We start from the raw sequence: 21,720 nt of genomic DNA on the forward strand, positions 1-21,720 counted from the left end.
AACTGGGTCTTGAGTCTCATCTAATACGTAAATTCAAAGCCAGTCCTTTTTTTCTCTAGGAAATAAATACCCGCCCGGCTCAGCGTTCTCGCTTCTGCCTTCCATCCGTGGGGAGTCGAAGAAATTCCGGAAAGGCAAATCAGGCCTCTGCGCACAAATACAAATAGGGCCGGAGCGAACACCTGTGTCCCCCGTGCCTGCTGGGCTAGGCGTGGGGTATGGACCGGGGGCAAACGCTGCGGGAGGAGTGCACTTGGCGAGGATGCTGGGCCTGTTGGCAACGCTAGAGACCACGGTTTCCCGGGACGCTGTGAGTGCGGGCAGGGCGGCGCTGCTGCCCCACCGCAGCCCCGGCTGCACGGGACGTGAGCTCCCTGCACCAAGCGCCCAGGGCCCCTGAGATCGTGGGGACCACAACCTCAAACCTCAGCTCCTTGGAGCGCGGGGACTTTGAAGGCGCAGTTATGTCTCCTGCATATTTCCGGGGAAGAGAATAAAGCACAGAGCGAGGAAACAACACCTCCAGGGTCATCCCGCCGGTGATGCCTGGGCTAGGGCTAGAAACCTCGTGTCCAGATCCCAGGCGGGCCTCCTCCCACCCGCCATAGGGGTTGGGTCTGGAGGAAGTGTGGGCGGAGGAGTCAGTTGCGAGTCAGGCGACAGGCTGGATGGGACGACGTAAAAGCGCCTGGGAGAGTCCCAGAGGTAACTAACCCGCGCATCAGAGGTCAGTGGGTAAAGAGAGAACCCATGAAAATCGAGATGTGCGCATGAACCTTTACCTTCTTCCTAGTCCTGAAAGACGTCCCAGATCCGACGGAGACCAGCGCTCTTCCTTTCGCGGAAGCTTTGGGACTGCTTGGCTCGGATCCCGGCTGAGCAGTGCGTGGGACCTTCCCGGGGCTGGGAGGATAGAGGAAAGGGAATGAATAAATAGCCTTTCCTAAAGTTCCACATCTTTTCCGAGCAAATTTTACTCCCCTCCGTAGAGCCAATTAAACGCAATAAAGCCTTGCATGGAATCTCTCTTCCTAGCAAAGCGTCGCCAACAATTGCCTAGGGGTAAACCAAATACGCCTCAGATAATTATACTAAACCCGGGGCAAGGAGTTGCCTGCCAGCGTCCTCCGCGGCAGCCAATATTTGGATAGTGTAGTGTGTGTGTGTGTGTGTGTGTGTGTGTGTGTGTGTGTGTGTGTTTAAATTACACACCGAAACCTGAAACCGACTGGTCGGTGCCAGGGAGGTTACATGATCTGTTTTTCTTGAACAGAGGTCTGTAGGCAGCTGCGGCGCGCACAAACCCTCCCCCGCTGGGGCTGCTGCGCGCCTGCAAAACTTGCCGGAATTAAATCAGCCCTGAGAGGAGGGAGGAGGGACGAGCGCGCACCCCTGTGCCACGCCGGGATTCCCCCAGAATACTCCCCGGCGGCCGGCCCCTCTCCAAAATGGACAGGCGTCCGCCCTTTGGGTCCGGCGCTCTCCTCTGCAAGTAGGACCGCCGGGCGGGTTGGGGCGCCAGGGTCGGGGAGCACCCGGAGCGCAGAAACGTGAGGATTGGGCACTTCGCTCTATCGTCACGGTTCTGTTTTGGATCGGAGTTGTGCGGTGGCTCGCCGAGGCCCCAGGCTGGCCACGCGGCTCGCATCCCCAGGCTCCGAGGCCCAGGGGGTGGCAGCCGGGTCTGTAGGTGTAATGAGCTCACCAGTGAGCGCCGGTTTTCAGCTTTGTAGTGTTCAGGTGGTGAGCGTCAGGCTTACCCCACGCGCCTTTGAAGGGCCCTTCTCTCGCTCTGTCCCCAGACACCCACGGGTCCACTTGCCCGACGGGAATGCACCTGAGACCTCCCAAGGAGGAGCGTTGCTTTTCCGGAAGCCCGCGGACTAGATACTTTCGTAAACTGCCTTTGCCCGCTCAGCTTGGACAGGGCTGTTCTCACACCACGTCTGTCAAGGGAGAAGGGGGCCCCCGGTCCCCGCGGGCTCGAGCTGTCCCTGTAACCGTAGGCGTCTTGGGAATTCCTCTGTGGCATCGCGAGGCCGGGAGGCCGGCTGCTGCTCAGCTCCTGAAACTGCCTCGGCCGGCCAGAAATTCCAAAAAAAAAAAAAGCCTCCATTGGCGTAAGGAACTGCCTCTGTCTGGAGTGACAGCGAAAGCATCCAACTCTGAACGGGTCTCCTTCGATGGGGGCAAGCAGGAGGCTGCTCTGTTCCCCCGGGGCCCTCTTGCACACTTTTCTTAAACTGTCTTTACCTATTCTAAAGCGGCTGCTGGCCTAATAGCACTAGACAGAAAGCCAGTTCCTGACTAAAGATGAAAATTATGCATCTGCCCTGCTCACTGAACCCCTACAACCCGATGGGCAGACAGCCCGGTTCGTGGTCCTTCCCTGGGGCAGCTCAACCAAAGTCAGAAGCTGAAAACAAGGACCTGGTGTCGCCAAGGTTGGAGCGTAAGAGGCAATCTCGCAAGCAACCTGGGCCAGCCGCCTTCTGCTTCCAGACTTAAACATGGAAAAGAAGGAATTAAAAACAGAGCGAGCCGCAGTCCCTAACACATGTAGCTCTTTTCTCCTCCACTGGCGGAACTGGAAGGGGCCCGCGAAATTTCCAACTCCAGACATCTCATTTTACAAATAATGAAACTGAGGCCCACAGACCGGAAGAGGGTGTGTTTTCCCCCCCAAAACTCTGCTTTTCCTCCCAGCCCAAGGGCATCGGCAGCCAAAATCAGAATATAACTTGGGGTTCTCCCTGCCTTCAGCTGGGATGCACTGCTGGGCTTACTGCGGAGCAGGAACCTGTTCCCCGACCCCAGCAAGCACCAGGACCTCAGCGCTTGGGCTCATCCACCTTTCCCTCACAGGTCACGCCAGGCCCTGTGGATTCATCATTTTGACCTCCCATTTGATTTTAATCACCTCTCTTCCCTCGATGTGCTAAGAATGGCAAAGACTTGGTTCCTGCACACCCAGGTGATGGGATCGCAGTAATCCCAACTCCTCCTTCTGGCCCCAGCTCAGATGTCACCACCCCAGGGAAATGCCTCACCCTGTCCCATCCACCCGCTCTTGAGAAGCGCGGTGGAGCCTTCATCCACCTATCCTCTATACCTATAAAGGTATAAAGTAATTTCCTGGTCTCTGTCAACGCTCTCTCTACACCGCGGTCCTGGAGCGCAGAGAGCTGTACCTGGCGCCATCCACGGGCCCGATATACAGTTGGTGCGCAGTAAAGTTGTGATGAAGTTAGCATCTGACGAAGCTGTCCCTGGCTCTCCTCCCCATGAGTTTTCCCCTCCATCCCTCCAGGCACTGGGATTTTTTGCAGAGAACAGGCTTTGAGGTCACGATTCTCCGAACTTGGCCCAGAGTGGCTAGTCGAGGAGAAAGGTAATATAAGGAGAGAGAATCAGAGCTGGTAGGTGGGAAGAGTGAAAGGGGGGGGGGGGAGGCTGAAGATGCAGGAGAGAAGAGGAAAAGTAGGGTCCAGTGCCCCTCTGTCTGGCGTCGCGACCCGGGTGGGGTGCGGCAGCAGGGACCGCACCCGGGGCTGCGCCCTTCCCAGCAAACAGCCTGCGCTCCCCGCCCCACTCGGCGGCGGCTGGGTGCTGCGAGCGGGTGGTGAATGCGGAGGGTGGGGGCGCCCGAACCTGGACGGAGGAGGGGGCGGGGGCGAGGCACCGCGCCTTCTTGCCCCTGCTTCTGCGAGAGACGCGGCGGCGGCGCGGAGTCCCTCAGCCTCGGTCATGTGATAATCTCGAAGCGTGAGCTGCGGGGGTCTCGGCGTCTCGGGGACCATTACAAAACGCAGCCAGGAGAGCGCGTCGCAGCCACAGCCGCCGCCGCCTCTCCAGCTGAAGACCCGCCCGGGAGAGCGGCGGCAGCGGCGGCGCGGACCGCTGAGCCGGCCTCGGGGCATCTCGCATCCCCCCCGCAACATTCGCAGACACCCCCTTCAGCCCGCGGTTCGCGCCCCGCGCCCCCGCCCCTCCTCAAAGCCTGCATGCTCCGCGCCTGCAGAAGCCACCAAACTTTTCCCCGCCAGCGACCGCCCACAGCTCTGTCCCCGGCTCCGCCGCGAGCTGCTGGAGGAAAAGGTGACTGACGCAGGCTGCCCCGAGCCGGGCTTCCTTCTCCTTACCTTGCTCCTATCCAGGAACACACAACTCCAGGGTGGACTAAGTGGCGGGGCAGGGAGCAGCCGTCCCCCGCCTCCTGGACAGCGAGTGTCATTTCGGATTTAAACGGCCAGAGTCCTGACTGTCCGGTCCTTCCTCCCAGCCCACTTGGCCTGCGCTTCCCTCGGTCCAAGAAAAAGCAAGGAGACCGGAAGAGAACACGGCCCCTCCCCACTCTTCCAACGCCTGCTCCGGAGCTCAGTCTCTGGCCATCCCAGGGAAGACGCCGCGAGGGTGGCGGTGAAGCTGGCGCGCCCCGCCCGCGCCTGTGCGCTCGGGCCGGCGGCCGTCGGGGCCAGAAGTTGTGAGCATCCAGAGCTAAGTTGGCCCAAGAGGCAGAGCGCGGAAATCCCAGGCAGCTGAGAGAAGGCGGGAGATAAACGGCGGGAGGGTCTTAGGGGGAAGAGGGTGGAGTGGCGGGGCTGGGCGGGCGCAGTGAGGAGTAGTGGAGGCAGCCAGGCCCCGGGAGCCGGCTGCGGAGCCGGTGGGCGGTGGAGGCGCCAGGGGCGATGCCTCGGCCGGGGAAGAGTTCGTACAGCGACCAGAAGCCGCCCTACTCGTACATCTCGCTGACCGCCATGGCCATCCAACACTCGGCCGAGAAGATGCTGCCTCTGAGCGACATCTACAAGTTCATCATGGAGCGCTTCCCCTACTACCGCGAGCACACGCAGCGCTGGCAGAACAGCCTGCGCCACAACCTCTCCTTCAACGACTGCTTCATCAAGATCCCGCGGCGGCCCGACCAGCCCGGCAAGGGCAGTTTCTGGGCGCTGCACCCCGACTGCGGCGACATGTTCGAGAACGGCAGCTTCCTGCGGCGCCGCAAGCGCTTCAAGGTGCTGCGCGCGGACCACACTCACCTGCACGCGGGAAGCACCAAGGGCGCGCCAGGCGCCGGGCCCGGAGGGCACCTGCACCCCCATCACTCCCACCACCCGCACCACCACCACCACCACCATGCCGCCGCCCACCATCACCACCACCACCACCCGCCCCCGCCGCCGCCGCCGCCGCCGCCGCCGCACATGGTGCATTATTTCCACCAGCAGCCGCCCCCGGCTCCGCAGCCGCCGCCGCACCTCCCGTCGCAGCAGCCGCAGCAGCCGTCCCCGCAGTCCCAGCCTCCGCAGCCGTCGCACCCCGGCAAGATGCAGGAGGCCGCGGCCGTGGCGGCGGCGGCGGCGGCGGCGGCGGCGGCGGCAGTGGGGAGCGTGGGCCGCCTGTCGCAGTTCCCGCCCTACGGGCTGGGCTCGGCCGCCGCGGCCGCCGCCGCCGCCGCCGCGTCCACGTCGGGCTTCAAGCACCCGTTCGCCATCGAGAACATCATCGGCCGGGACTACAAGGGCGTGCTGCAGGCCGGCGGGCTGCCGTTGGCCTCGGTCATGCACCACCTGGGCTACCCTGTGCCAGGCCAGCTCGGCAACGTGGTCAGCTCCGTGTGGCCGCACGTCGGTGTCATGGATTCGGTGGCCGCGGCCGCCGCCGCCGCTGCAGCCGCGGGAGTGCCTGTAGGCCCGGATTACGGGGCCTTCGGGGTGCCGGTCAAGGCCCTGTGCCACTCGGCTAGCCAGAGCCTGCCGGCGGTGCCGGTGCCTATAAAGCCGACTCCCGCGCTGCCGCCCGTGGCTGCGCTGCCGCCCACGCTCACTGTCCCCGCGGCCGCACAGCCAGCACCGGCACCGTCCACCGTGTGCCCCGCGGCCTCGGCCTCGGCCTCGGCCTCGCCCGCCGCCTCACTGCTGGAGCCCACCTCGGTGAGTGCGGCCGAGGGCAAGGGTGGCTCCCTGCACTCGGTGCTGGTGCACTCGTAAGGCACGCAGCGAGCGGAGAGAGACGAAATGAAGACAGAGAGGAACCGCTGGTCCCCGACCGCGGGAGGGGGAGAGGGTGCCCTGGCCAGGCCCGGCTGAGCCCCAGCCTTGGCGGGAAAGATATTGAAACAAACGAACAAACCCGAATGTGGTCTGAGTCAATGTAACACTTCTGGTGTCAGTGTGTATACTATGTTGTACAATCAGATTCATGAAAGCCAGTTTTCAGGTAAGAGTTTCTATTGTAATTAATATTATAAATCAATAAGTTATGGGGGGAGGGAAATGAAGGCGTTTGGGGAATCCTCCTTTTGCAGGTGAATTGGAAATGGATTTCGATTCTTATTTCTGCGGGACCAGAAGCTGTGGGATCTAAACATCAAGGGGAGAAATGCAACAGAACAGAGAGTGACGCTGAGACAGACCTCAGCCACCGAGTTGCTCTCCGCTGGTCTCCTGCAGGGCAGCTGCCGCTCTTGGCGCGTTTGAGACGAAACTGCTGTTCACGAAGGATATCTCGATTTATTTAAGAAGGAAGACAGGGGAGCGTTTGGTGCCGTTATTTTCCTGGTCAGGGAAATGGGCCAGGAGACGGTATTATGAATAAAGCCGCTTTAGGGGGCAGTGGGAACACTATGGAGGATCTTGGGAAACAGTTACGTTTCTTGGCTCTGACCCGGGGGTCGAGAAGGGTAGGAGGAACAGCGAAAGCAATTAGTTTGCACAAAAGAGAATAGCAGCGGTTTACAGAGCAAAGCCCAGGATTCCAAAAGTGAAGTTCGAGAAACACAACCAAAGAGACAATAAAAGGCGACTTTCTACCTGCAATTCGTTGGTGTATCAATCGGATGAAATCATTAAGGAGCCCCCCAAATAATGCGAATTCTCACGATCTGTTCCATTGGGATTTTAAAGAGAAAAAAAAATTATTTGCATCGCGACGAGGTTTTGTCCCCTAACTCAGCAGTGCAAGGAAAACCTGCCTCATCACCTAGCAGTTTTGCTCTTTCGGGCTCACAGGAGCGTTTCCTGGCGCTTGCGACCTGATCACCTTTGCACGCTGCTGTCCTTGTGCGTGGAAACGAAACTTGGCTCGCTGCTGCTGCTCTTTCCTTCTTTTTGAGCCCCAGTAATAGCACTTTACTTGCAACAAACTTTTGGGAACGAAGGGGGGCGGGTAGGGAGGAGGCAGCAGCTCTTTGCCTCTCGGTCACCTCTGGTTTGTCTCCACGCCGCGTTCGGGTTGTGACTTTGTGACAAGTTCATGTCTGCCTGTGTTGTACGCGGTGTTCTCCATTAAAGCTTCTCTCTGGATCTGCCCGTGCCGGTGTGATGGTGTTCCGCTTCTCCAGAAACCAGGCCGCGGCTTGAGTGCCTCCTGCTCAGACAGAGGACTTGGCAAACCCTCTCCTCCCCCGTTAATTCTTAACATCAGAGCTGCAGAGGGGTGAGTTCACAGGCCGGCCACCAGCAGGGACACCCTTGCTCCACTACTCCTTTTATCAGTGGCGCATTTATCTCCTCTGCTACCCGTTCTCGCTTACCATGCTGGTTTCCCAACTGAGCTCAAGTCCTCCTCGGGGCCAGAACTGAGTTAGCCACACACACACACACACACACACACACACACACACACACACACACACACAGGGGAACAGTGATTTTGTTGTTGTTCCTACACGAGATTCACATCAATACACCATCACCACCACCCAAAACCCTTTTCCCTTTTCTGAGGTCCTTGAGGGCAAGCCCATTTGGTGGGTACCCAGCGGCGCCCCCTTAAATCTGCGGGGCTGGCCGGGAACCAGGAGGTCGGCGCCGGGACACTGCCCCTGCCGTGGCGGCCAACCTTTAACGAGGATCCTGGGCCCGCCACCGAGGCCTGGGACCTGTTGCGTGCAGGCGCCAGCTGCGCCCTGGCACAGCTGGGCTGTGGCCGTGGCGGCTGGAGGCCCAGGGCGACAGATGCTGGGCCCGCGGAAGCCCACGGCTCCCCACCGGACCCTGCAGGCTGCAGCTACTGCGGAGCTGCCCCGGGAGCTGGCAAGGTGGCCCGGCCGGTGCGGGGGACCCCGCTGGGGCCAGGGAATCGCCGCCAGGCTTCTGCCCCTTCACCCACGAACAGGGCACCAACCTGAACCAGCTTCCCTCGGCCCAGCCAGCCCCCCATGGACGCCTCCTCTAACCTTTCCTCAGAAGAAAGCAAAGGGCCAACAAGACCTGTGCACGGTAATGACCCTGGGAGGGGGAGGGGAGGGTTTCCAAGCATCCCTGATTTACAACAACCCTTGCAGCGAGACCAGGTTCTAGCCAGGCCTGGGAAACGCGTCTTGGTGCAGACCACGGCCTCCTTGGGCTCGGACAATTCCAGTGCCTCCCGTTCTGTCAGTTGGAGACTCTGCTAGGTTTTCCTCTACACTAGTTTGATATTATTGAAAGACAAAAAGAAAAAGGGGAGACGCTGACATGGGGGTCACAGACTTGGGGAGACTTGGGGAATCTGGCTTCTTTGTCTGTCTCTGGGTGAATTGGTGCCTGGAAGCCCCGGGCAGGGACCCGTAGTTTTGAGGCTGAGCGTCCTGAATTCCAGGAGTTTCTTCCAAAGAGCACCCTTTCTTCCCCACCTGCCTGCAAGAGCCAGTGAACTTTAGAGCGAGGGCCATGGTTCCACGGGAAAGGGGTGAGGCCCCACGTGATGTTTGGGGGGAACTGGAGGTGGGGGTCTGGCCTAAGTGACCGCCCCTCCTGAGGAGGGGGGAGGGAGCCTGTGGGCCACGCCTCAGAGGATGAATAATTGACCCTGGCTGTTTACCTGAACCCTCTTAGCACCCAGCCCCACACCCGCACACCCCCGTGGCACCCCTTCTACCTCTGTGAGGAAAACATGGTTGTTTTGTTTTGTTTTTACTGTAAGGGAGGAGAGAAAGGAGACTAGAGGGCAACATGAGCTTAGAAATAATTCCACTCAAGTTTTCTTCCAGGGGGAGACCCCGGTACTCAAAGGAAGCTAAGCATGGCATTCAGACTGGAGAGCAGGGGATTCATGTAAATAAACACCAGGGATGGGGGGGGGGGGGAGGTTTTCTGTTAAAGCTCTGATCCCAAGGGAGGTCCCAGTTAAAGCCTTGAAGACCCCCTTCCCCCAACTAAGATGGGGTCTGCAGTCTAACGGTAAGAGTATCATTCCCACAAGCACCATGGCCAAGCTGGGAGTTGGCAGGATTAGTCTGGGCAAACCTCTGAGAGGCCAGGACTGGGAAGTCCCCAGGTCCCGGCTCACTACTCCACCAGAATCAGATCTTCATATCCACATGCCAAAAAACACTCACTCACAGGCTCTGAGCCAGATTCAGCATGTATTGTAAATGTTTAAAGAGGGATCGAACCCTTAAACATGTATAGTCCCGGTAATAATCTAAGTATGTAGAGAATGGCTAAAGCTAATAAGAATAAGCTGGTGGTGATATTTTGGTAACCCTCCCCACTGAGTATGTGATCACGTATGATCCCACAGGTGTTCTCTCTCTAGCTACAGGAGGAGATAGAGGGCAAGTAAGTTCTAGGCCTAAGGGAGACCGGAGTAGCGACACTTGTGTATGTATGGCCATCTCAGTTCACAAGCTTGATAAGATCACTCAGGGCGTGCTAAGTGCTGGTGGCGATACCATGGCATCATGCTGCTGGTTTCCAGGATGATAGAAGAAGCTACTTACTAGTTGCTTAGCCTGGATCCCACTTCACTGAAGGCACAGAACCCCAAGAAAGATGGGGAGAAGCCAGGAGGGGGGAGAAGGGTTTTAGTGTACATGTCCTTAAAAGAAAAGTAGAAGAAAAACAACTTGGAATAATCTATTTGATTATATTTCCTTGGGAAGCTGAGACAAGAGCTAAAGGCAGAGGGAGGACGGAGCTATTTTAGCTGTGGTCCCTAGGAGAACGGGCCCTCCTGCAAAGGCCAGGGCCTGCACAGTTGGCATCTGGCACTCAGGAAGCCTGTCAGTCAGGCTGGCTTGTGGTCAATTATCTCCTTAAGTAGACTGGCATCAGTCCAGCCAGGGAGGAAGGCTGTTTGCATCCATAGGAATCAGAGCCAGTTAGCTGGAAGTGGCACTGCTGAACTCCAAAGCATCTTTGCATTGCAGTGTTTGGAAGGCTGATCGACACCTCTCCTGGGACTCAAAGGTGACATTTGCCTGCTTCGCACTACTATAGGCATACTCCAGAAGAGTGTGGAAGCAGAATGCCTTAGGAGAAGAAACATGGATCACCAAAGCCTCTAAATCCCCTTAAATTCCATGCACCAACAAAATTACCACTTCTGATATGCACAAATTATAGAGATCATTATAAGTTGTGGTGGGATTCGGCCCCTCCATTGGATAACACTTTTCATTCTTCACTATACCTGACTGTGAAATGTGCACACAGATATTTTGGAAGCATGCTCAGGATTTGGATGATGTGGCGGGGGTTTTAAATGGTATTGGTGTTCATCATATTGTGTGCATGGGATTCTGTATGGGGGAGTGGGGGCAGGATAGAGTTTGTATTGAAACTGGGAAGTTTTTTAAAAAAATGGTTTCAAAAGCCAGTGATCATCTCTTTGTAGGTGAAAAGGCAGAGTGAGGATCCAAATGGAGGTAGGGAGTCCTTGAATTCCAGAGGGCAAAACAGTTTCTTCATGTCCAGCATTCTCATTCTGCTCATTGAAAGTATTTTCATTAACTTTATCTTTCAAAGCTGAAATGCTACCTTATACCCTTTGGGGGAGATTGAAGAGATCTGCTTGGGATTTGAATTCAGTCTTAAACCATTGTTTGAATGGTATGAGTTTGGCAAAACTCCAGACCTACTCTGTCCCAAGCACTTTCCCCCTTAACTGTCCCCTGTGTATTTTAAGGAAAATTCAAGCCACATGTTGCTGTTTCCCCCTTGCATTCAAATGTTGCTTTATTGAATTTTAGTATGGTCCATGAAATTTAAATTCTGAGTTTTAAACTGTAATATATTCATATGATCTACACTCAGTCACATGATATGCACATATATCATTAAGCAGAAAATAAAGCATCTGAGAATTACAGTTGTATTATGACAGTAACACTTCTTTAAACTGAAGAGCCATGCTGAGAATCCCATATTAAAAAAGGATTTTATAAAATTATCAGAAATTCCAAAAAAAAAATAACTGAGTGATTCATGAAAATGTCTTTAAAAGAATATTGTTAAGAAAATATTTTGGTTATGTTTAGTTTGATCCAATTAGTTCTTTCCTGCCACAAGGAACAGGTCTTTTGTGTGCACAAGGCACCCGGGCTTTGCTTGTAAGTCACAGTTCTCATTATTGCAGCGTCACTTAAAAAGTGCATTCGGATATGCTTTCCCATCTGAGCCAGTTCCATTCCTGTCAGCACCTTCATGGACAGCGTGTTTTTATTGTTACTATGGATAGATGCTTAGTAAGAAGGGAGCTGGAGAATTGTCAACCAGGCCCAACTGAACTAGATTCATTCCAGAAAGAATCCATAACACTGAAACACACAGATGAGAAAGAGAAAGAAGGAAAGATGGGGGAAGGGAAATAAGGAGAGAGGAAAGGAAGAAAATAAGTTAGAAAGTGAGAAAGAAAGTTAGAATATTAGGAAGAAAAAAGAGGAAGAGGCAGATGTATGCCTCTAATACAGACAAAGGAAAAAAACTAATTCTAATATTGCTTTGATTTGCTCTCAGGAAACTAGATCAATTCTTTCAATGCATGTGACTACACCCATAACACCACTTACTTACCCAAAGTAATTGTGCCTTAGAAACAATATTCCACTTCTCTTTAAAAAAATGATCCTTAGCTGAAGAGGACTGGACATTGTATTACTAACTGGCAACCTCATTTATTGCCTAAACAGATAAAGCTTTAGTCTGCCTAAGAATTCATCCCATGTAATCATCTGAACAATAAAGATTTATTTAAAAAAAATTCATCCTAGGTGGGGATTTTATAGCATTAACTTTGTTGTAACATGTTTTATAGCGATTAACCTATATCCCCATAGGGCAATGTTTAAATAAATCATGCTATTTGCAGAATATGGAATATCATGCAGCCATTACAAATAATGCTTATAAAATTTTACTCATATAGAAAATGTTTGTGAAATTCTATTGAGGGAATAATCTCAACTCCATTCTGTACAGTGAAGATGTACAAGAAGAGCCAGACTAGTATGGCTCAGTGGTTGGACGTCAACCTTATAAACCAGGAGGTCAGGGTTCAATTCCCAGTCAGGGCACTTGCCTGGTTGCTGGCTCAATCCCCAGTGTGAGGCATGCAGGAGGCAGCTAACCGATGATTCTCTCTCATTATTGATGTTTCCACCTCCCTCTCCCTCTCCCTTCTTTTCTGAAGTAAATAAAAGTTTATTTTTAAAAAACTTGAAACTTTCAAGCATAATAGAAGTATCACCCTGCTTTTGTGTCACAAACACATTCTCTCTATACTGCTAATTTTGGAGGCCCTTCTACTGAAAAGAGAAATAGCTATGTTTTTCTGAAGTGAAACTATTGTCACTACTAAAAAAGAAAACAAACAAAACACTCCATTCAATATGCCTCCAGAATTGAGGCATTCCACATCATAAATCACATACCTTCTGATTTTATCAATGAAGCAACTGAGGCAGGGAGTCACTTGAAGAACAAATTAGTGGAAAGTGAACCTAGAAATCAGTTTACTCTCCTATCCATCCTCAACTTTCCTCATAAGCCAACCCCATCACAAAAACATTTTAACCAATGGGTTTAAGGATCTGTTCACTTCCTTCTTTAACATGGTGCTATTGTTTGCATACTACGCTTTCATGTGATGTTTTCCTCATTATATTGAGGGATTTTCGTATCTACTATTTTATTCCGGGGACATAGGCTTCATTCTGAGTTTACATGCACCCAGCTCAGATCTATAACTTGGAGGATGGAATCTCATGGATATTCAAACTAGGCATCATCTTGGTGAACTCGCACTTTGATTAAAAAATAGAGCCATTCAGCCAAATATTTATGAAATATTTAGTTTTTCAGGGCTGGAGGCATTAAATGGTGGCACAAAACAAATGTTACCAGGATACAAGCTAGGATCCTCTCTGATCTTTGAGAGTTCATGAAAGTTTCTGTAAACTCACCATGTGCTGTGCAGACTCACACCCTACTCACTCCGGGGATTTTTAATTGGTGACAAAGAAGTTGTAAAGGCTTCATTGCTCCCAGTTACCTCTAACTTAAAACTCTAGCTCCCAGAGACCTGGTTCAATTTATGGATCATCTCACTGTCCAAAGCATACTGCCCCTTTATTTGTAAATATTCCAGATGTAAACCGGCATGAGTAGCACATGCCAATGCCTTGAAATTTTGATTTTACCTTACATTAGAGTCATGGCCATAAATGTAAATTCAAATATTTATCATTTCTACTTCTGAAAGTCCCATCATCTCTCAACTGGTTACCTTTTGCCAACACCTACAGCCTTCTGACAGCTTGCTTGGACTTGACTCTCTTCTCTGATTACCAGTATGTGGTCTCCCCTGTGCTCTGCAAGTACTTACTTCGCTCCTCACCTTACTTCACCCCAATTTCTACTAACACCTATGAAAGTGCGGGAAAGGTGCAAATTTTCCTCTACCCTCAAGATCCTCTGGCTGATCTAATAATCAAATAGATATGAGACAGATTGGCAAGAGAAAATAACCAAATTTAATACCTACATATGTATGGGAATCCTGCCTACATGAGAGAGTCAGAGACCCCACATGCACGAGAGGCTCAGAGACAGAAAGGGGGAATGAGGTATAAACACACCCTGAGCTAGGGGTGAGGTAATGCACCTGAGGAGTTCAAATGGTGATTGCAAGGTGATAAGAAGAATTGATGTTTAGTAGTAAATAGACGTTTGCTCTGCCCTATAAATAGGTCAAAAGAAGCTATGTCTGATAATCTCTCATTATGGGCAAAGCCCCTAATTCAAGTTCTTCTAGGTAGTTAAAGGTGTGGGGGGGTTCAGTTTCTCTTTAGTCTGCAGCCAAACTTGCCTTTAGCTCAAAATAATCTGCATACCACTGAGGCACATCTTGGGGTTGCTCATTCTGAACCCCACAAAAGGCAGTTTACTTTATTTCTCTACTCTTTCCAGACTTTAACATTGGGACCTATCTTCTACAAGGAAAGTGGTCTATCAAGTTATTTTCCTAAATGAAGACATCTCTTTTTATAAGAACTCTACGATGTTAGCTATTAAAACCATATATTTTAATCTAACAACACACACATATCCATTCCATAAGCATTTATTCAATACCATACTGCAGGGACTATAGCAGGTGCTGACAAGAAGACACGTTTGCTGCTGCACCAATTATTATGCTAATGTCTCTCATCTCTAAATCTTCTCTTCTCAGCTCTGAGGTCCTGGTGCTGGGACTTCGCAAACCACAGTTTTGCTTTGCCCGCTGGCTGTGTATTGGGTCCTGGTAATCTGGGGCTCTAGTGGGAGTTAGCGAGAGTGGAAGAAAAGAAGGGAATTTCTCCTTCCAACTTCCTTTCTGCTTTTGATTCCTGGAAGTATCATGCAGGCAAAACTTCTTCACTTCTTTCTCTATCCACAGCTGACTCCCTTTAGAAGTTTTTCTAACGCTTGAAGAACCAGCCTATCTTTGAGCCCAGCACCAGTTAGCAGGTGCCTGCAGGCACCCTGAGGTATAGTTCCAAGGAGATCACTTCTAAGTTTCCAAGTGTTAATAATTCCAAATTCTTCCTTTTATACTCTCCACCCTAGGGGTAGTAACTGCTTTGTGCAGTTGCTACATATGTGATACCTTAGATTTCTCTTTCTACCCTTTCAGTTAATAACATCTTTACACCTAGATACCAACTTATTATATTAAATTCTGTCTGTAAAAATAACTAGGATAGTTTCTGTTTCCTGACTGGACTTTGATACATCTGCCCTCAGGGACTCAACAGTCTGAGCCAAAGATTGTCTCTTCTGACAAGAGGAGTATAGAGGAGGATGTACGGTTCAAATTTATAATACAATAGACATAGATATGCTAATAGTTTTCAATCAGGAAAAGCATTAAAATGTATTTACTTTAGCAAATAATACAAATTCTCTTTTCAAACGATTAAAACATGTATTTATTAGCAGCATGATCTGTGTTCTCTCTGCATGACTGCATTGCAACCTGTTTTTGAAAAGTTGCATGGTTTGCAGATAGGTGCTTCATTCCCAGTGTGACAGGCCCAGGCCAGGAGCTAATTCCTCAGGGTGAGGCTCCTGCAGACCATACTGTTTGACCTCTAGAAACAAAAATAACCCAGTTCTCCCTAGGAAGGTAAGAGACTAGAGAGCAAAGTAGTCAAACAAACAAAAACCATTGGGAGCAAACCAACTAATCAAGTAAATAAAAAACAAAAAAAAGGTGTTTTTTGAAATTTCTCAATTTGATAATTCTACTTATAGATGTGCTATGAGGACAATGAAAATTTAAAACTACTTACAATAATAAAAGCTAGTATTCATTGAGCTTTTTAATCCAGCTTCTATGAGCTAAATGCTTTACATCCTAAATCATAGGTAACCTCACAACAGCTCTTTAATTTAGGTGCTTCTATTGCCCTGATTTTACAGGCCAGCGAACTGAGTCATAGGCTGTTCAAGGAACTTGCCCAAGACTAGACAGCCAGTAAGTGGAGCCAAAGCCAGAGCTTCTCACTGGAGGGATACTGGTTTCCCTTAACCTCCTTAACAATGTCCCATAAAACAATAGCAAGTTGCAATAAACACATTTCACAGACTTTTGTACAGTTTTCTATTAGAGCAGCAAATCTATATTTCTAAATAGTTCTGACAGACAGAGTATTCAAGTTCTTGACAAGCCAAATAGCTAATGAAAGAGTTCAAGAGAAATGTGAGCACCATGGAGTCCATGTTTATTTTGATGTCAGAGATCGAGTTGATCCACTACCTATTGTTTTGCTGGCTTGATAGTAATATTTGTGGGAACATTTTCAGTTTCTAAAGATATCGATCATTTTCATCTTTGTAACTCCACTGCCTAGTATAATACCTGACTCATGATAAGTTTCTTACTAAAAATTTGTTGAAGAGAATGAAGAATTGGATTAATATATTCCTCCATCCTGATTTAACAAATATTCAAATGTATAGACTGTTTGCCTAAATAGTTTAATAAAATTCAGATAACTAAATCCAAGTTAGCTTAAATGGCTTCAAGAGAGCCACAGACTCAGCTACTTTTCCAAGGTTATTTAGCTAGTTTCTGATGAAGCCAGGATTGGGTCTCAGGGCAGTCCAACTCAATCCCAGCTCTTATCCACAGTGTTAAAGTGCTTTGAAAAGTCTCTTAACTTCTCAGTTTCTTAGTTGTCATATCTGTAAAGCTGGACAAATAATACCTACCTACTTAGGTTTAACTTAACCAATAAATAAAAACAGGTATGTTGACAATCAAAATTGAATTTCATATATTCAAAAACCAACTGAAAGATATTTCTTAGTAATTGGAGACAGATTTTTTTTTTTAAAAAAAAGACCCACTTAAATTAATATAATTCAGTATAGGAGGCCAGCTGAAAAGAGGAAATGGTTTTGGACAATATTTTAAAAACTAGATTCAGGCAATATTTCTTACAACTTTTCAAAGCTGTGTGATGATTTTTAAATCATATTTATAGAAACCATTTCCTGGCTTTAAAATTAATTTTGGTATTATATGGTATTTACTTAAAAATAACTTTTTCCTGGTTTTAAAAATATTAAAATCACATTAAAAGAAAAATTGAAAAAAACAATGTGAACATTATTTAGAATGAAGTTTTAGAATATATCACGGCAAGATGGTAAACCTTGAAACTGACTGTAATTGAAAATTCACATGAAAATGTGGATTCACCCAAGACGATAAGAAACCATGTGCCATGTAAATCACAGCAGCTCTCAGCACCCAGGCATGCTTCTTCTTCCTCTCTCACTGGATTCTTTCTGTCCCCAACAACTGAATTTTGTCTTTCCTTCAAAACCCAACTTAAAACCAACTTACAGAGTGCCTAATAGAGTTTAGGAACACAATAGTTTCTATCTTTTTTTCTAAGAAGTTTTATCATTTTCTCTCCACTCTCCTCTATTGTTATTAATCTCCATTTTCCTCATTCTTAGTGCATGTTGTCACATCCATGGTACAGAGTGCTTTGATTTGGGCTGGGTGTGTCACTGGCTCTCCTGTGGAAATGAACTGTAGAGTAGGATGGACTTTACCTTTAAGGAAATCTTCATGTGCCTTACTGCATGGTGTTGTCTACACAGTATGGACTCAATAAGTGTGTGTGTGTGTGTGTGTGTGTGTGTGTGTGTGTATAACAGAATTGCCCTTAGCTGGCCCTTCAAAGCTGATTTCTAAACAGACAAGTAGATGATTCTTTCTTGTCTAACACCATTTGTATCTCTTTGTACTTACTTATCCCTTGTCCTGGAACATGAAATTATGTGGGACTGACGGCCTCCATCCCATATTCTAGCAACCATTGACAGCATTCAATTTAAGACATAACAGGTGCCCCAACTGAAGGTAGGCAACTCTCTCCACAGAGTTACATTGACCAGAATAATCATTTTAAAGTTCTAATCCTAGACATCTCACTATGGGAAATACTGGCCATTGTGAATATCATCTAAAAGGCGATATGGTGCAATTAGAAAGGGTTAAGCTTTGAACTCCATCTCTGAAATGTACTACCACAAGCACTTTAATGGTAATAATTGATTATGGTTAGTCTAACATTAATCCTAACAAAAAAAAAACACAACTGAATATAGTCAATTCTAGTCCCAAATCCCATCTTCATTTTACCAGATAAAGAAATTTAGGATGAGAGTCAACTTTCTTTCCAAGGTCACACAGCTAGTTAATGATTGTGTCTGCATTGCATTGGAACTCAAGGCGATGAGACTCAAGTCCCAGCTCTTAACATCATTGTCACAGTGCTTCACTGCGTTTCTGAGCATTTCTATTTGTTTTCTCATCTTAAAACAAACAAACAATGTCTACCACATTGGGTTGTTGAGGTAGCAGTCCAATGAACATTAGTTTTCTTTTATCTGGAATCATGGGACCTCCTCAAGCTGAATCAATCTGAATTACGATCTTTATGAGGACAAGGGATCATTCTATATAATGACCTAAATTTCATCCCCTGTTTTTCCAACTGATGAATAGCTCCCCAATGACCCAGGTGTTCCTTGGATACAGAATTGAGTCTCCACAGAAAGCAAGATGGGTTGTTGATCCTCAGCGATTTAAACACATTTGCTCTGAGTGATTGAAGACTTTTAAAAGAGCACTTGCCACATTTTATTGACAACAGGTTTTCCTTTACAAATAGAAACAATTATGTTAATTTACATATGTATCAACCTGAGATGAGTTAGCTGTGTATTAACTTCTGGTGAGGAAAACGAAAAGTCTAGAAAGGGAAGTTGCCTTCAGTTTTACAAAAGAAAGGAAATCTTACTTGTGCTTCCCACTGAGAAAAAAAAATAATGAACAAAGAAAGTAAAAAAGGACCCGCAGTGACATTGCTAAATCCCTTCTTCTTTTCCACAACAAATGGTCAACATCCAGTGACAATATTATGATGTTGATTTTTTTAAAGCTGGTGCATCATCAATTTTCATTTCTTTTTTCTCTGTTCTTCACATGTGGTAAGATAAGGCCAATGAATATGTACTTTTTGATGAATCATTGCCTTTTGATCCTCTCCCTAACTTTTATTGAACTAAGACACACCATGGAGCCTTTTTTTAAAAGGTCCTTTGTATAATGGAGAGATCTGAATTCTAATGTCTGCAATTCTGCCTGTCTGATACTGAGAAAACAGAACTTCTCTGAAATGCTGAAATGTAGGTTCCTTTTTTACAAACCTTAGTTCTGAAAATATTTATCAAGCACACCTTAAATAAAGCAGTGTGTTGGGAGGTGTGCAGGAGGGACAATAATGGGGCCCAGATTTCTCCACAAAATCTTTGCTAGATGAAGCGCCCAAATGTTACATCCAGCTCCAAAGGTCAATACTTCTCATTCTTGAGAGGTCATGAGAATAAAGGCTGTTTGTAAAGTTAGTGTGTGACAAATACTAGGGATGGAGACGGTGGTGATGAGAAATAGGATGGTAATGGCCTTGACAAGGAGATGCTGTGGATAGTTAGTATCCTGTGTGTAGGAAAGGGTTGATTATGCTCTTCTAGACTCACTAAAGATATTGAAGAGGCACATAAAACTTCTGTGGGCATGGAAATGGAAGACCTTTTGGCCTTGATCTGATAGAAGGTTGCACCATGGAGTCTATAGCACATATACTATAATAAACTTTGAATTCAAGTACTAAGCGATGAGATTCTTGAGATATATATTACGTGGTATAATATGCAGCTTCTGAACACATTTTACAGAGATGATCCTACTAGACAGAGGTAGACAGAAACTCAGATATGTAAGGACCTACTAAATCAGCAGTTCTCAACCTGTGGGTCGTGACCCCTTTGGAGGTCAAATGACCCTTTCACAGGGGTCGCCTAAGACCATCAGAAAACACATATATAATTACATATTGTTTTTGTGATAGCAACGAAAATAATTTTATGGTTTGGGGTCACCACAACATGAGGAACTGTATTAAAGGGTTGCGGCATTAGGAAGGTTGAGAACCACTGCAACTAAATTGTTTATAATTTTCTAAGCTACACAATGAAATTTATAGGCTGAATTTTTTCCAGAGCATCTCACTAGAAGAAGCAGAACTGATTACTTGCTTCTCCACTTACTATTCTTTTTAGTATATTGAACACTCTTTGCCCTTAAAGACAAAAACGAAACACTTGACTCACTACTAGTTTGCTCCTTGTGTTAAATAAGATTAAAATCTAGGAATTAGAAACTTTTATCTTTCAGTTTTTAACATATGATATAGATACAGCTTCTAAAAAAACCCCTGAAGTCATTACACTCTATTACTATAGTTAAACATAATAGAGATTCCTGAATTTCTACATTAGATAGCTATATGTTTATCACATCATGATTCATACCAAAGCCAAGATTCAGAGCTCTGCAGCCAACTATCCATTTAATTTTTTGTGATGATGTGTCATTGCAGATACAATCAGACAGTAAATAAATAAAATTTGAATTTACTTAAAGAAAAGGAGAGAATTAGACTTATTAGAAAAATGCAAATCTATTACAAGAGAAATCTTCATTTGACTTTTGAGGTAAGGATGGCTTGATAGAGTTAGATCCTTCCAACATTTAGAATCTCTTCCCTTAAGAGACATGAGGGGCCCTAACCGGTTTGTCTCAGTGGATAGAGCATCAGCCTGCGGACTCAAGGGTCCCAGGTTCAATTCTGGTCAAGGGCATGTACCTTGGTTGCGGGCACATCCCCATTGGGGAGTGTGCAGGAGGCAGCTGATCGATGTTTCTCTCTCATGTTTCTCTCTCATCGATGTTTCTAACTCTGTATCTCTCTCCCTTCCTCTGTGTAAAAAAAAATTAATAAAATATATATTTTTAAAAAAAAGAGACATGAAGGGGGTGGGAAGGGGCAGGAGGTTGGGGGAGAGGGAAAACTGATCTCAGCAATCTCCAGATATTTGAGAACCTTGGATCCTCCCCTGTGTGTTGAGTGCAAAGAAACAGAAAGGAAAGGCAAAGTGGTCCTTACTTCAACAAAAAGGTAGAGACTTATACTAGTTATAATACATGTAGATCTTCACATTTCTACATTTAAAGGAAGTGTGTGTGTGTGTGTGTGTGTGTGTGTGTGTGTGTTGATACGAAATATAAATATCAGGAATTTGGGTGACTCTTTTACAAATCATTTAACATAGAGTAAGTTTTACTTTGTAAAATTATCCAGGAAGATATTTTATTTTCAAGATAATTTATGACATGCTCAAGTAATACAGATAGAGCTGTTTATCTAAAAGTTAACTTAAAGCTCCATTTTTCATTGTCATCATTACTGAGCATATGGGGAAAGTGTTTGAATTCCAAATATTGCCCCCTCCCCAAAAAACCCCCACCAATTTTAAATATTCTTCCCAATAATAGCATGGGATGGTGTACTCATTTATCTCAATAGTTATGTTGCTAAAATACAAATTATATTTTTATAACTCAAATTGAATGTTAATAATCTTGAACTCCCCACTATGTAAAGAAATTAGTAGTATGTGTATTAAAAGCATATCACACATAGATTATACAGAATTTCCAATAGCAGAAAACCTTAGGCACAAGGAGAATGAGTGATTTGCCTGAAAACACCAGCAGACAATTCCAGCACTGGGAACAGACACCAAGACTTTTGACTTCCAGCCAGGATCATGAAATATATATCGACTTTCCTCCTGAAAGCTGGACAACTTTTTAAAATTATTGACTGTAAATTTTAAATATAAAAAATTTTTGAAGACTTTTTATCCTCAAACACAAATTCCCTGGAAAATTACTTCAGTTGTGCACTTCATCATGTCCTATGTTGACCCAACCTTAGATAATAAACAGATTTTGTTTTGTTTTATTATTTGATTAAATCTCATCCAACGCTTCTCCCTGGCAGTCAGGGGACTGGAATCATCCATCCTGACTGGAGCATGT

The 21,720-nt window shown here is 47.3% G+C and overlaps 1 protein-coding gene across 1 annotated transcript; it reads left to right on the top strand.

Annotated features, from left to right (window-relative positions):
• Positions 1-4,688: 4,688 nt before the first annotated feature.
• On the top strand, positions 4,689-5,993 carry FOXB2 (forkhead box B2; the record flags this gene model as incomplete). The annotated part of the gene is made up of 1 exon (XM_081102846.1): positions 4,689-5,993. One exon carries the CDS (start codon positions 4,689-4,691, stop codon positions 5,991-5,993), a length of 1,305 nt encoding a protein of 434 aa, XP_080958972.1.
• Between the last annotated feature and the right edge of the window lie 15,727 nt (positions 5,994-21,720).

The sequence above is a fragment of the Myotis nattereri genome, assembly GCF_964212035.1.
Source record: "Myotis nattereri genome assembly, chromosome: 12".
Lineage (NCBI taxonomy): Eukaryota > Metazoa > Chordata > Mammalia > Chiroptera > Vespertilionidae > Myotis > Myotis nattereri.